This window comes from Heptranchias perlo, chromosome 10 (genome assembly GCF_035084215.1).
Source record: "Heptranchias perlo isolate sHepPer1 chromosome 10, sHepPer1.hap1, whole genome shotgun sequence".
Classification (NCBI taxonomy): domain Eukaryota; kingdom Metazoa; phylum Chordata; class Chondrichthyes; order Hexanchiformes; family Hexanchidae; genus Heptranchias; species Heptranchias perlo.
Genome location: NC_090334.1, coordinates 2,844,643 through 2,857,463, shown reverse-complemented (window position 1 = coordinate 2,857,463; position 12,821 = coordinate 2,844,643). Strand labels below are relative to the sequence as shown.

General features: G+C 45.0%; 1 protein-coding gene across 3 annotated transcripts in view; it reads left to right on the top strand.

Annotated features, from left to right (window-relative positions):
• Nucleotides 1-12,821, top strand: part of LOC137326229 (BRD4-interacting chromatin-remodeling complex-associated protein-like) — an 81,833-nt gene that overhangs the window by 47,103 nt on the left and 21,909 nt on the right. For all 3 annotated transcript variants that reach the window (XM_067991128.1, XM_067991129.1, XM_067991127.1), the window contains 2 exons: nucleotides 8,410-8,538; nucleotides 10,622-10,683. In XM_067991128.1, coding sequence (XP_067847229.1) covers nucleotides 8,410-8,538; nucleotides 10,622-10,683 — 191 coding nt within the window. The remainder of the gene's footprint in view (nucleotides 1-8,409; nucleotides 8,539-10,621; nucleotides 10,684-12,821) is intronic.

Here is a 12,821-nt window from a genome sequence, read left to right as displayed (position 1 = left end):
CCGATTTATGCCAAAATGCTTCATAAGTGTTTTGTCAGTAAAGATCCATATTTACTCCAGTTTTCTTCTTTTCCCCTGATTTTTAAAAAATTATGTAATGCACGGAAACTGCAAGACAAACAGTTGCTGGGAACAAAGTCTGTGCAGGTGCATTAATGTAAGCATCAGCTGTGAGTAAGGTAATAAAACAACGTTAATCTGTGTGCGCACAAACACTAAGATGCACCGCTGTGCTCTAACAACCGTTGCACGGTTTAAAGGCATTTCCATGTCTGATTTCTTATTGAACTAATTTCCAGCCAACTTAAGAAAAATATTTTAATGAACAGTTGATGTTGTTGTGGTGTGAGCCGTGGCTAATTGGTCGCACTCTCCTCTCTGAGTCAGAAGGTTGTGGGTTCAAGTCCCATTCCAGAGACTTGAGCACGAATTCTAGGCTGAAACTCCCAGTGCAGTACCGAGGGAGTGCTGCATTGTTGGAGGTGCCGTCTTTCAGATGAGACTTCAAAACGAGGCCCCACCTGCCCTTTCAGGTGGATGTGAAAGTTCCCATGGCACTACTTTGAAAAAAGAGTTGCAGGGTTCTCCGCAGTGTCCTGGCCAATATTTATCCCTCAACCAACATCACTAAAACAAGTTATCTGGTTATTATCTCATTTCTGTATGTGGGACCTTGCTGTGCGCAAATTGGCTGCCATGTTTCCTATATTACAACAGTGACTACACTTCAAAAAGTGCTTCATTGGCTGTAAAGCACTTTGGGATGTCCTGAGGTCCTGAAAGGCGCTATAAAAAATGCAAGTTCTTCCTTTATTATTTTATGACAACTACCATCACTTGTGTTGACACTCTCTGAAAAGTATTCAAAGTCAAGAGAGATATCTTGTTGAAGATATGATCGGAAGTGGCATATACGCTGAAGAAAAACTCGTGTGAGGTGAAATCGTCGTGTGTAATTGGCAGATCGATGCCTGTTATTTTAGTGCTGGTGATAACCCACTTATTTGCTAATATCAGAAAGCAGGATTTCACCCCACTAGTGTGAAATGATCAAAAAGACAGAGCGTAAATCAAAACCTTGCATTCCATTTCCTCATTTGCAACTACATGTTACATTACTGTTGAGATACAGGGACAAATTGCATTCTGGATTCCTTGCTTGGCTGTTCAGTTGTTGCTCTTTTTTTCGGAACTCTTTTTATGCCCCAAGAACGTACTTAGTTTTAGAATCTCCCCCTCCGCTCTACCACCCAGCTTTTAATATCTTGTCCCTTCTGCTTTTCCTCCTCCACCAATTGGCCATCAGACTTTTCCATTTATAGCTGGAAAGGAGCTGGGATTTACCCAACCATCAGCTTGATATTACTTGCCTCACTACGATGCTTGAGAGAGGGAGCATCTCATCACCACGAGCAGCTTCATTTAGTGAAGAATTGCCAGACTTATCCGTTGGCAACAGCCAAGTTCGAATGTCAGATGAGCCTGGAGTCTTATCCTTGGCTTCTCAGCATGGGAGACATTTTCTCTGAGACCAGGAGTGTCAGCCTTGTGCTTCATTTAGAAGAGCATAAGTGTCTTTCAATGAAGAGTTTGGCTAGTGGATATGCTAAGTCACTCACTTTATACCACAACTATAAATCACTGGTTTGGCCTCAGCTGGAGTATTGTGTCCAGTTCTGGACGCTACACTTCAGGAAGGATGTCAAGGCCTTGTAGAGGAGATTTACTGGAATGGTACCAGGGATGAGGGACTTCAGTTATGTGGAGAGACTGGAGAAGCTGGGATTGTTCTCCTTAGAACAGAGAAATTTAAGGAGAGATTTAATAGATGTGTGCAAAAAATATATGGGGTTTTGATAGAGTGGGTAGGAAGAAACTGTTTCCAGTGGCAGGAGGGTTGATAACCAGAGGACACAGATTTTAAGATAATTGGCAAAAGAACCAGAGGGGAGATGAGAATTTTTTTTTATGCAGCGAGTTGTAATGATCTGGAATGTGCTCCCTGAAAGGGCGGTGGAAGCAGATTCAATAATAACTTTCAAAAGGGAATTGGACAAATACTTGAAGGGGAAAAATTTGCATAAGGAAAGAGCAGGGGAGTGGGACTAATTGGATAGCTCTTTCACAGAGCTGGCACAGGGCTGAATGGCCTCCTGTGCTGTAAGGTTCTATGATTCTAACTAGTCGACAGTCTTTGCACCTTTCTTAAAGGGGAACTAAACCCCAGTGGTGGAGTAACTCTATTCATTGTTCTCTCTCTTCTCGCCATCTAACCTGTCGTAAATGTTTCCTTATTTTTTCTGGTCAGAGAGCTCTTTGTCACGATCATTCGTTTCCCAGCTGAGAATTATTGGTGTGCAATGTAATTTCAGACTTGCAGTTCCTGTGTAAAGCCCCAATGACGATGTTATTTGATGCGGTGGAATTTGTAGGTTGTTGGTGGGGAGTGGGTGGGGAGAGGGTGGGGAGGGTATAATTTACACAGGAACTCGGAACCCTAGATTGCATAATTTACCGATAATTCTTGGTGGTAAGCGTGGCTCCGATTAATGGAATACTCTGACCAAAGGAATATGAACCAACAAAGAAACATTCACATTGATTCGGTGGAGAGAAGCGCGAGCCATCACTGGGAAAGGAATGGATTTCCACCACCAGTCTTTAGTACCTCTTTAAGTACTGTGCAAACGGACAATTGGTTTTAATTCTGTCTTCCACCAGACTCGACTGCTGTGGGTGGCTCAGTGCGTTGTCATGTACAAGCTCTACAAGGACAGCGTCTCCACAAAGGCACGGGAAGGTTCAGATAATTCACTTAAAACCACTTGTCCAGCCACAGCTGCAGTCTACAGTGCAGGTAAGGAATCGACTGGGAAATAACCGTCACCTCACGGTACGCTTCACGCTAAGTTCAGCTTCCTGACCCGTCCTTATACAAGCTGCACTTTAGTGTGAAAACCGGCCGACCACGTTGCTCTTAGTCACGCTTTTGTTTATGTGTGTTAGGTAAGGCTTGTAAACAATTTTACAACACCAAGTTATAGTCCAGCAATTTTATTTTAAATTCACAAGCTTTCGGAGGCTTCCTCCTTCCTCAGGTGAACGTTGTTGGAAATGAAATCCTCGAAATGAAATCGCATTTATAAATCACAGAACAATGCTTGGTGAGTACAGACAGTTTTTTCAACTGCCCGTTGCCAAGGCAATCAGTGTGCAGACAGACAGGTGTTACCTACAAGGTCTCCGAATATACAAATCACCAAAAAAACCACAGAGATAGAGAGGTAGAAACATAGAAAAGACAGCAACTGACCCGTTATATTAAAAACAGATAACATTTGTTCGCTGGTGGGGTAACGTGCAGCGTGACATGAACCCAAGATCCCGGTTGAGGCCGTCCTCATGGGTGCGGAACTTGGCTATCAATTTCTGCTCGACGATTTTGCGTTGTCGTGTGTCTCGAAGGCCGCCTTGGAGTACGCTAACCCGAAGGTCGGTGGATGAATGTCCTTGACTGCTGAAGTGTTCCCCGACTGGGAGGGAACCCTCCTGTTTGGTGATTGTTGCGCGGTGATTGTTTGGTGATTGTTGCGTCGAGCAGAAATTGATAGCCAAGTTCCGCACCCATGAGGACGGCCTCAACCGGGATCTTGGGTTCATGTCACGCTACACGTTACCCCACCAGCGAACAAATGTTATCTGTTTTTAATATAACGGGTCAGTTGCTGTCTTTTCTATGTTTCTACCTCTCTATCTCTGTGTTTTTTTTTTTTTTTTTTTGGTGATTTGTATATTCGGAGACCTTGTAGGTAACACCTGTCTGTCTGCACACTGATTGCCTTGGCAACGGGCAGTTGAAAAAACTGTCTGTAATCACCAAGCATTGTTCTGTGATTTATAAATGCGATTTCATTTCGAGGATTTCATTTCCAACAACGTTCACCTGAGGAAGGAGGAAGCCTCCGAAAGCTTGTGAATTTAAAATAAAATTGCTGGACTATAACTTGGTGTTGTAAAATTGTTTACAATTGTCAACCCCAGTCCATCACCGGCATCTCCACATCTTAGGTAAGGCTATTAAGGGATATGGAACCAAGGCGGGTAAATTAAGTTAAGATATAGATCAGCCATGATGCAATTGAATGGCGGAACAGGCTTGAAGGGCTGAATGGCCCCCTCCTTTTCCTATGTTCCAAAGAGGGTTATTTGAGCATGGAATGCTTCACCACAAGGGGCGATTGAGGAAGAGAATGTAACACCAGTTAAAAGGGAACTGGATAAGGATTTGAAAAGGAAGGATACAGGGAAAGCGCAGGGCAATGAGATCAGAGTAAGGCACTCCAGTTGAAGAGCTAGCAGCAGCACAGGCACAATGAGCTGAATGGCCTCCTGTGCTGTAATTTCCATATCAAAAGCATCACCTTCAAATGAAGCTGCTGTTCAGGTCCTCTGAACTGAAAATGGTTGCAGTTTCCCTGGTTTTAAGTGAACTACTTCAGTGTGACAGAATCATATGCTCTTGTTAGAAGTTCTGAGTCCCGACACCTTTCATTGTTAAGATTGTGTTCCCCCCTCTCACCACCGCACTTTTTTTTTGGTTCAAACTGTTCCCTCCTTTGGACAAGTTGGAACAGATACTGAATGCGAATCGCACGGATGATTTTAAGTTGGTGAATTCATAATTCACCAGAACATAGCAGCTGTGCGACGGTTCAGTTAGTAAGTGCACCACTCAGTGTGGAACGTAGCCACGCCAACCAGGAAGACCCCAGGTTCGTTGCTCGGTCTGTGTTGAGTTAGTGAGATCGTCAGCAGGAGAGCAACCGCTTGCTCCAGTGCCGTTGAGTTGGAGGGAGTAAGTGAGGAATGAGCTCAGGTCTCAGTCCCCACAATATATTCAGGATTGTAACTCGCTGAATGTTAGAATTTTAGGAAGTGATCTGTTGCTTGTCAGTTTAAAGCTTTTGCCGTTTGTACTTTGGAGTTGGGCTTTACATGATTTAGCATGTTTTGTGAATTATAAGTTGGAGTTTTTAGCCAGCACTTGGGTATTTTTGGAATATACTTACTGTATTTGACACACTGCTTGTCTGACATCCATTATTGGATGAGCAGAAATTTCCTCCAATTAAATATTGAGAAGACCAAAACCATTGTCTCCGGACCCCACCACAAACTCCATTCCCGAGCCATCGACTCCCCCGGCCACTGTCTGAGGCTGAACCCAACCGTTCGCAACCATGGCATCCTATTTGACCCTGAGATGAGCTTCCGACCCCATCCGCTCCATCACCAAGACCGTCAATTTCCACCTCCGCATTTGCACCAAGTCCCATTCACCCATCACCCCTGTGCTCGCTGACCTATGTTGGTTCCCGGTCCAGCAACGCCTTGTTTTCAAATCCCTCCATGGCCTCGCCCCCTCCCGACCTCTAACCTTCTCCAGCTCTACAATCCTCTGAGATCTCAGCGCTCCTCCAATTCTGGCCTCTTGGACATCCCAATTTTAATTGCTCCCCATTGGCGAACGTGTTTTCAGCCGCCTAGGCTCTACGCTCTGGAATTCCCTCCCTAAACCTCTCCGTCTCTCTACCTCTCTCTTCTCCTTTAAGACCCTCCTTAAAACCTACCTCTTTGACAAGCTCACCTGTCCTAATATCTCCTTTTGTGGCTCGGCGTCAAATTTTTGTTCGATTACGCTCCTGTGAAGCACCTTGGGACATTTTACCACATTAAAGGCGCTATATAAATGCAATGGTTATTGTTGTATTTACTTTAACTACGATGTTTGTGAGTAACAGAGATATGCCTGGGTCTTCTTCAGTTGCACAAGTTGTCTTCGCAGTCTTGAAGTTTTGTGAATTTTAGCGTCACCTCTATAGTTTTCACAGACAAGAGAATTGAAGGAAAATTAAATTGATCGGCTTTGCAAATGAAATGTCAGGAAAATACTTCTTTAAAAAACATTGCTTTGTTGTGCAAAAGTGATGTTCATTGTTACTATTCAGGCTTTGCCCCAGTACTTTTAATTTGTGTTGATGAGACAGTGATAAAAACAGTATTCTGTGAACTGAAACCTGCACCCGATAGTGTGTCGAGTGTGAGACAACATACCATGGGACTAACAATGACCCTTAGTAATGGTATACCCCAAGGACCATGATGGATACGTTTTGGGAAGAAAAACAACAAATTGGAGTCTGCACTCAATGGAAAGACACCGAAGGATGGATGAACAGAGACACCTGGGGATTCAAATATATAATTCCCTGAATGTGCGAATGCAGGTAGATAAAGCATAAAAAGAGCCAGTAGCACTTCAGGTTTTATAAGTGGGGCACAGAGTAAAGCAGTAATGTTACATTTGTGTAGAAAATTACATGGACCACAGTTTATGAGTATTGTGTGTAGTTTTGAGCGCCCTATTGTAGAAAGGACATTACAACCATAGAGAGCGTACAGCGTAGATTCACCAGGATGCTGCCAGGGATTGGGAATCTATAGTTCTGAGGAGAGACTTGAGATACTGGGGCTATTTCCACTGAAGCAGAGTTAGCTAAGAGGAGATTTAATAGAGATTTTTAAAATTATGAAGAGTTTTGATAGAGTAAATAAGTAAAGACCGTTTCCTTTGGTTGGGGTGTTAGTGATGAGGGGTTATTAATTTAAAATGCTACTGAGAGTGAGGAGAGAGGTTAGGAAACATTTCTTTTCACGGAGGGTTATTGGAGCATGGAATGCTTTGCCACAGGGAGTGGCTGAGACAGAGAGCATTGCTTTTAGAGGAAAGTTGGATAAATATTTGAAGCAGGGAAAGAAACAAGGCGCGAGGGAGAGAGCAAGCAAGTGGATTTAGTTTTGGATTTCTCTAGCAATGGGCCGAATGGATTCCTTCTCTATTGTAAAATGCTATAGTTCTGTGGAAAAGTTTGAAGAGTTAGCTGAGACTTGAGGCTTCTTAACTCTTTCAGTACACTGTCGAGTGTTAAATATATTTAACCTTTTTATCAGTTCTGTCAATTAAACTTTTCACCATGTATACTGTGGGCAACATATCGTGTAAGCATTTAGCACCCAGTGTGAAATGTATTTGCCAAGAATGGTTTTCTTTTATTCTCTCTCTATGGCCCTGGCAGAAACCAGGGATGGGGGGCAGTTAAAAAGGAGCAGGGGACTAACCCACTCCTATCCTGCCCCGATCTGGCCGACTGTAATTTTAAATTACAGGATCAAGGACACCCACCCCAAGCTGACGGGACCTCTTCAGATATGGAGATCACATTCCAATGACGTCGTCGGGCCTCCATCTGCTATTTTAGCCTGAGGCCTGAGTGGGGGAGCAGTAGTGGTTTCCCCACCAGGCCAAACTTTCCAGGAACAGCAGCCAGGGCCAGAAGAGGTAAGTTTTTATTCACTTTTTTTCTGTTTCCTTGTGAGCGAACAAGGAACCCTTGGGCCTCCCCTGGGCCAGGCTTCCCCTCCCTGAGGCTTACCTGACTGCCAGGAACCATTCCTGCAGTTCATTGCTCGCCCTGGGCTCACCGACCCCGCCCCCAGTTAAAATCGAAGCCTCTACTTTTACTTTGTCTTGCTTAAACTTGAAGCTGCAACAAACTGTCTGAATCTCAACTCCATCTCACTGATTGATTTTCCATTTTTTCCTCCCTCGAATTGAGGTGGAAATCTCCAAGTGCGCTCAGACTGCACGACAAGTTCCATTTCAAATTCCTGTAAACCTCTGCCAATTCATTGCTTCCTTGCTTAGCAATGAACAATTACTTTGTCATTCTTCGCTCACTCTTTTCTACATGCCAAGGATGAGGTTGAAGTTGGTTGTTTGTGGTCAAGGAAATGTCTTCTCTCCTCCCTTCCTTGCCCCTCTCCTCCCCTCTCCCATCTTCTCTATCCAAAGGTACATGGCCTGATAGGGTAGATAGAGAGAAACTATTTCCTCTGGCGGGAGAGTCCAGAACAAGGGGGGCATTAAAATTAGAGCTAGGCCGTTCAGGGGTGATGTCAGGGAGCATTTCTTCATACAAAGGGTTGTGTAAATCTGGAACTCTCTCCTTAAAAAGCTGTGGATGCTGGGGGTCAATTAAAAATGCAAAGCTGAGATTGATCGATTTTTGTTAGGTAAGGGTATTAAGAGACATGGAGCAAAGGCGGGCCGACGGAGTTACGGTGCAGTTCAACCATGATCTAATTGAATGGCAGAACAGGCCAAAGGGGCTGAATGACCTCCCACTGTTCCTATATTCCCGTGAATCCCAGAAAGAAAGAAAAAAGTGCTGGTTAGATTTTGTCTACGACCATCTTTTTATAAAAAAATCTTATTTTGTAATGATTCATTGTTGAACTTCCTATACTTGTGCGACCTTACAGAAATACAATTTCCCATTTATTTTGTAGGCAACACCCGGTATGATCAGCAACCTCTCAGGCCTGAATGTCACCCTAAGTAAAGGGCCAATCCAAATTCAGATGGTTGGGAAAGGGATCGCCCGTATCACATCTGCAGGAAACTTGCAATCAGCGCTGGTTAGTGCATCGTCATTTGATGGACTCGTGTGGGACCTTCTTTATTACTTCTTACACTGTGTTTTATTTTTACCATTGGTGAGCTGCCTTCTTGAACCGCTGCAGTCCGTGTGGTGAAGGTTCTCCCACAGTGCTGTTAGGAAGGGAGTTCCGGGATTTTGACCCAGCGACGATGAAGGAACGGCGATATATTTCCAAGTCGGGATGGTGTGTGACTTGGAGGGGAACGTGCAGGTGGTGTTGTTCCCATGTGCCTGCTGCCCTTGTCCTTCTAGGTGGTAGAGGTCGCGGGTTTGGGAGGTGCTGTCGAGGAAGCCTTGGCGAGTTGCTGCCGTGCATCCTGTGGATGGTACACACTGCAGCCACGGTGCACGGCTGGTGGAGGCAGTGAATGTTTAAGGTGGTGGATGGGGTGCCAATCAAGCGGGCTGCTTTGTCCTGGATGATGTCGAGCTTCCTCAGTGTTGTTGGACTCATCCAGGCAAGTGGAGAGATTTCCATCACATTCCTGACTTGTGCCTTGTTGATGGTGGAAAGGCTTTGGGGAGTCAGAAGATGAGTCACTCGCCACAGAATACCCAGCCTCTGACCTGCTCTTGTAGCCACAGTATTTATGTGGCTGGTCCAGTTAAGTTTCTGGTCAATGGTGGCCCCCAGGATGTTGATGGTGAGGGATTCGGCGATGGTAATGACGTTGAATGTCAGGGGGAGGTGGTTAGACTCTCTCTTGTTGGAGATGGTCATTGCCTGGCACTTGTCTGGCGCGAATGTTACTTGCCACTTATCAGCCCAAGCCTGGATGTTGTCCAGGTCTTGCTGCATGCAGGCTCGGACTGCTTCATTATCTGAGGGGTTGCGGATGGAACTGAACACTGTGCAATCATCAGCGAACATCCCCATTTCTGACCTTGTGATGGAGGGAAGGTCATTGATGAAGCAGCTGAAGATGGTTGGGCTGAGGTCAATGCCCTGAGGAACTCCTGCAGTAATGTCCTGGGGCTGAGATGATTGGCCTCCAACAACCACTACCATCTTCCTTTGTGCTTGGTATGACTTCAGCCACTGGAGAGTTTTCCCCCTGATTCCCATTGACTTCAATTTTACTAGGTGCCACACTCGGTCAGATGCTGCCTTGATGTCAAGAGCAGTCACTTTCACCTCACCTCTGATATTCAGCAGTTTTGTCCATGTTTGGACCAACGCTGTAATGAGATCTGGAGCCGAGTGGTCCTGGCGGAACCCAAATTGCGCATCGGTGAGCAGGGTATTGGTGAGTAAGTGCCGCTTGATAGCACTGTCGATGGCACCTTCCATCACTTTGCTGATGATTGAGAGTAGACTGATGGGACAGTAATTGGCTGGATTGGATTTGTCCTGCTTTTTGTCAGGATGTACCTGGGCAATTTTCCACTCTGTCAAGTAGGTGCCAGTGTTGTAGCTGTACTGGAACAGCTTGGCTAGAGCCGCGGCTAGTTCTGGAGCACAAGTCTTCAGCACTATAGTGGGGTTGAATTCGGAGCCTTTGCTGTATCCAGTGCACTCGGCCATTGCTTGACATCACGTGGAGTGAATCGAATTGGCTGAAGACTGGCTTCTGTGATGGTGGGGATATCGGGAGGAGGCCGAGATGGATCATCCACTCGGTACTTCTGGCTGAAGATGGTTGCAAACGCTTCAGCCTTGCCTTTTGCACTCACGTGCTGGACTCCGCCATCATTGAGGACAGGGATGTTTACAGAGCCCCCTCCCCCCGTTAGTTGTTTAACTGTCCACCACCATTCACGCCTGGATGTGGCAGGACTGCAGAGCTTTGATCTGATCTGTTGGTTGTGGAATCGCTTAGCTCTGTCTTTAACATGTTGCTTCCGCTTTTTAGCATGCATGTAGTCCTGAGTTGTAGCTTCACCAGGTTGGCACCTCATTTTTAGGTACGCCTGGTGCTGCTCCTGGCATGCTCTTCTACACTCCTCATTGAACCAGGGTTGATCCCCTGGCTTGTTGGTAATGGTAGTTGGTAATAAAATATAATTTTATGCTGTTATATTTCGAAAAAATAAGCTCGGTTTATTTTTGTATCTTGCAGTTTGAAGGACCAGTTGGTAATTTGAAGCGGGCCGCAGCAACCACTCTCAACAGAGGAGACATGTAAGTCCATCAACGCCCTCTGAAACTGCTTCGCACTTTGTGCACCTTTTCTGGGCAATGTCAATTTTTTTCCTTGCTTTCTCCCATTACTGTTTGGTGGATGGCAAAAAAAAGCCTGATCTCTGAGCTTGTTAAATGTTCATGTGTCCTCCAACTCTGCATAGAAAGCCTTAAAATAATCCACCACCATCTCCTACACCCTTGCTTCTCGAAACACTGACTTGATTCAGATCGTGGTTTTGAGATGAACCAGTGGTGTCGCGTGCTGGTCCAGCAGAATGCGCTGCAAACTCAGGGAGTTGAGTTTAGGCCCGAATATCGAACGGTACTTGTTCCTCAAATGGTTGATCGTGGCTGAATGGTCAGGTCCAGTACCAAATGGAGCTTTGATGCCCAGCAAACAGACAGGACAGAAAATTCATCAGTGCTGCCACTTGAAGGGGAAAAATTTGCAGGGCTATGGGGAAAGAGCAGGGGGGTGGGATTAATTGGATAGCTCTTTCAAAGAGCCGGCACAGGCACGATGGGCTGAATGGCCTCCTTTTGAGCAGTGTTATTCTATATCAGCTTCCTCTACCCCGACTCCCCATCAAAAATCACCATTGGTTGAGGCAATGAGTTATGGAATGGGTACTGAACATGTACGGGCTAGATTTTCCGCTATTGCGAATGGGTGGTAAATCAAACTCTACAGAATCTAGGAAGTGGGACTATTCAGGGCAGAAAATAGTGTTCAACCGTTTTAAAGGTTCGAAAGAAACAAATAAAATTCTGCTTTTGAGTAAAACGAAGCTGAACTTTTTTGACGAAGTTCTCAGTGAAGTACAGTATTATGCACTTTGTTAAGATTTGCAGTTTGTAACAAGAATTGTTATTTGGTGAGTTAGCTGCGTTATTGAAAGGATTCCTCTATTTATAAAGGCAAAAAATATTCTGATCAGGAATCATCAGATCCTTTGAACCAAGGAAACCTTGATATACTGAGCATAATGTTAAAATGTCACTTTTTAATAAAAGGTTAAACCCAGTTAATTAGCCTTTCTAGTGTCTAAGCTTGTGGTGGTGGGGGGAGTGGGTGTAATTTTACCTGTGGGTGATGGTGTAAAACGAACAATATCTAATTGGCCGCCCATTGTGAACTCTGCCCCCATTTTCCTCTCGATTGAAGTGAATGGAAGGGGAAATGGGGGAGGGCTATAATGGCCCATCAATTCGATATCGCTCCTTCTACACCATCGCCCAAAGTTAACAAGGTGTGTATGAGTCCTATGTGCCACACACTGGTGAGGTGTGCTTTTGTGCCATGACTCCCCACAGGTTGAGTTTATGATTGAGGGGCACTAAGTGGAAGGAATTGAGGGAGGAAAACTGGAGAATAAATAAAGAAAAAACTCAGGATGTGAGCATCACTGGCATTTATGGCCCATCCCTAGTTGCCCTCAGAAGGTGGTGGTGGTGGGACGTCTTCTTGAAACGCTGGGTGACGGGCTGATACAACTGAGTGTCTTGCTTGGCCACTTCAGAGGGCAGTTAAGTGTCAACAACGTTGGTGTGGGACTGGAGTCAGGTACAGGGCTAGACCGGGTAAGGACGGCAGGTTCAGGTCGGCAGGTTTTCTTCTCTAAAGGAGTGGTCAAGCTGCCTTGCTCCTGTAGAGCTCCCGCTGACTGGATACAAATAAGCACATTAGAAACTTGGGAACAGGTTATCAGCGTTCTACCTTGGCTGGGGAATCATACAATTGGTGTGCTTGAGTGGGGAAAGAATTCACTTGAATGGACGATTTAGCACTTAATTAGGATTCCCACATGGAAATAAAATGGTTCCATCTGTCAGGTCAGAATCATTCGGCCAATTCCAGTCCTACTTGATTTGAAGACATTGGGATTGAATTGGTGCCTGTCCATGCTTCACGAAGAAGGAATTCATCATTCCCCCATGTTCACTTATTATGAACTGAACTGTTGGATATTGACTCTTCATCCAGAAATAGGTAAGATTCTGCTCAATTAAGTTTTTGAAAAGTAAAGAAAAGAAAGACTTGCATTTCCACAGCGCCTTTCACAACCTCAGGACATCCCAAAATGCTTTGCAACCAATGAAGTATTTTTGAAGTGTGGTCACTGTTATAATGTAGT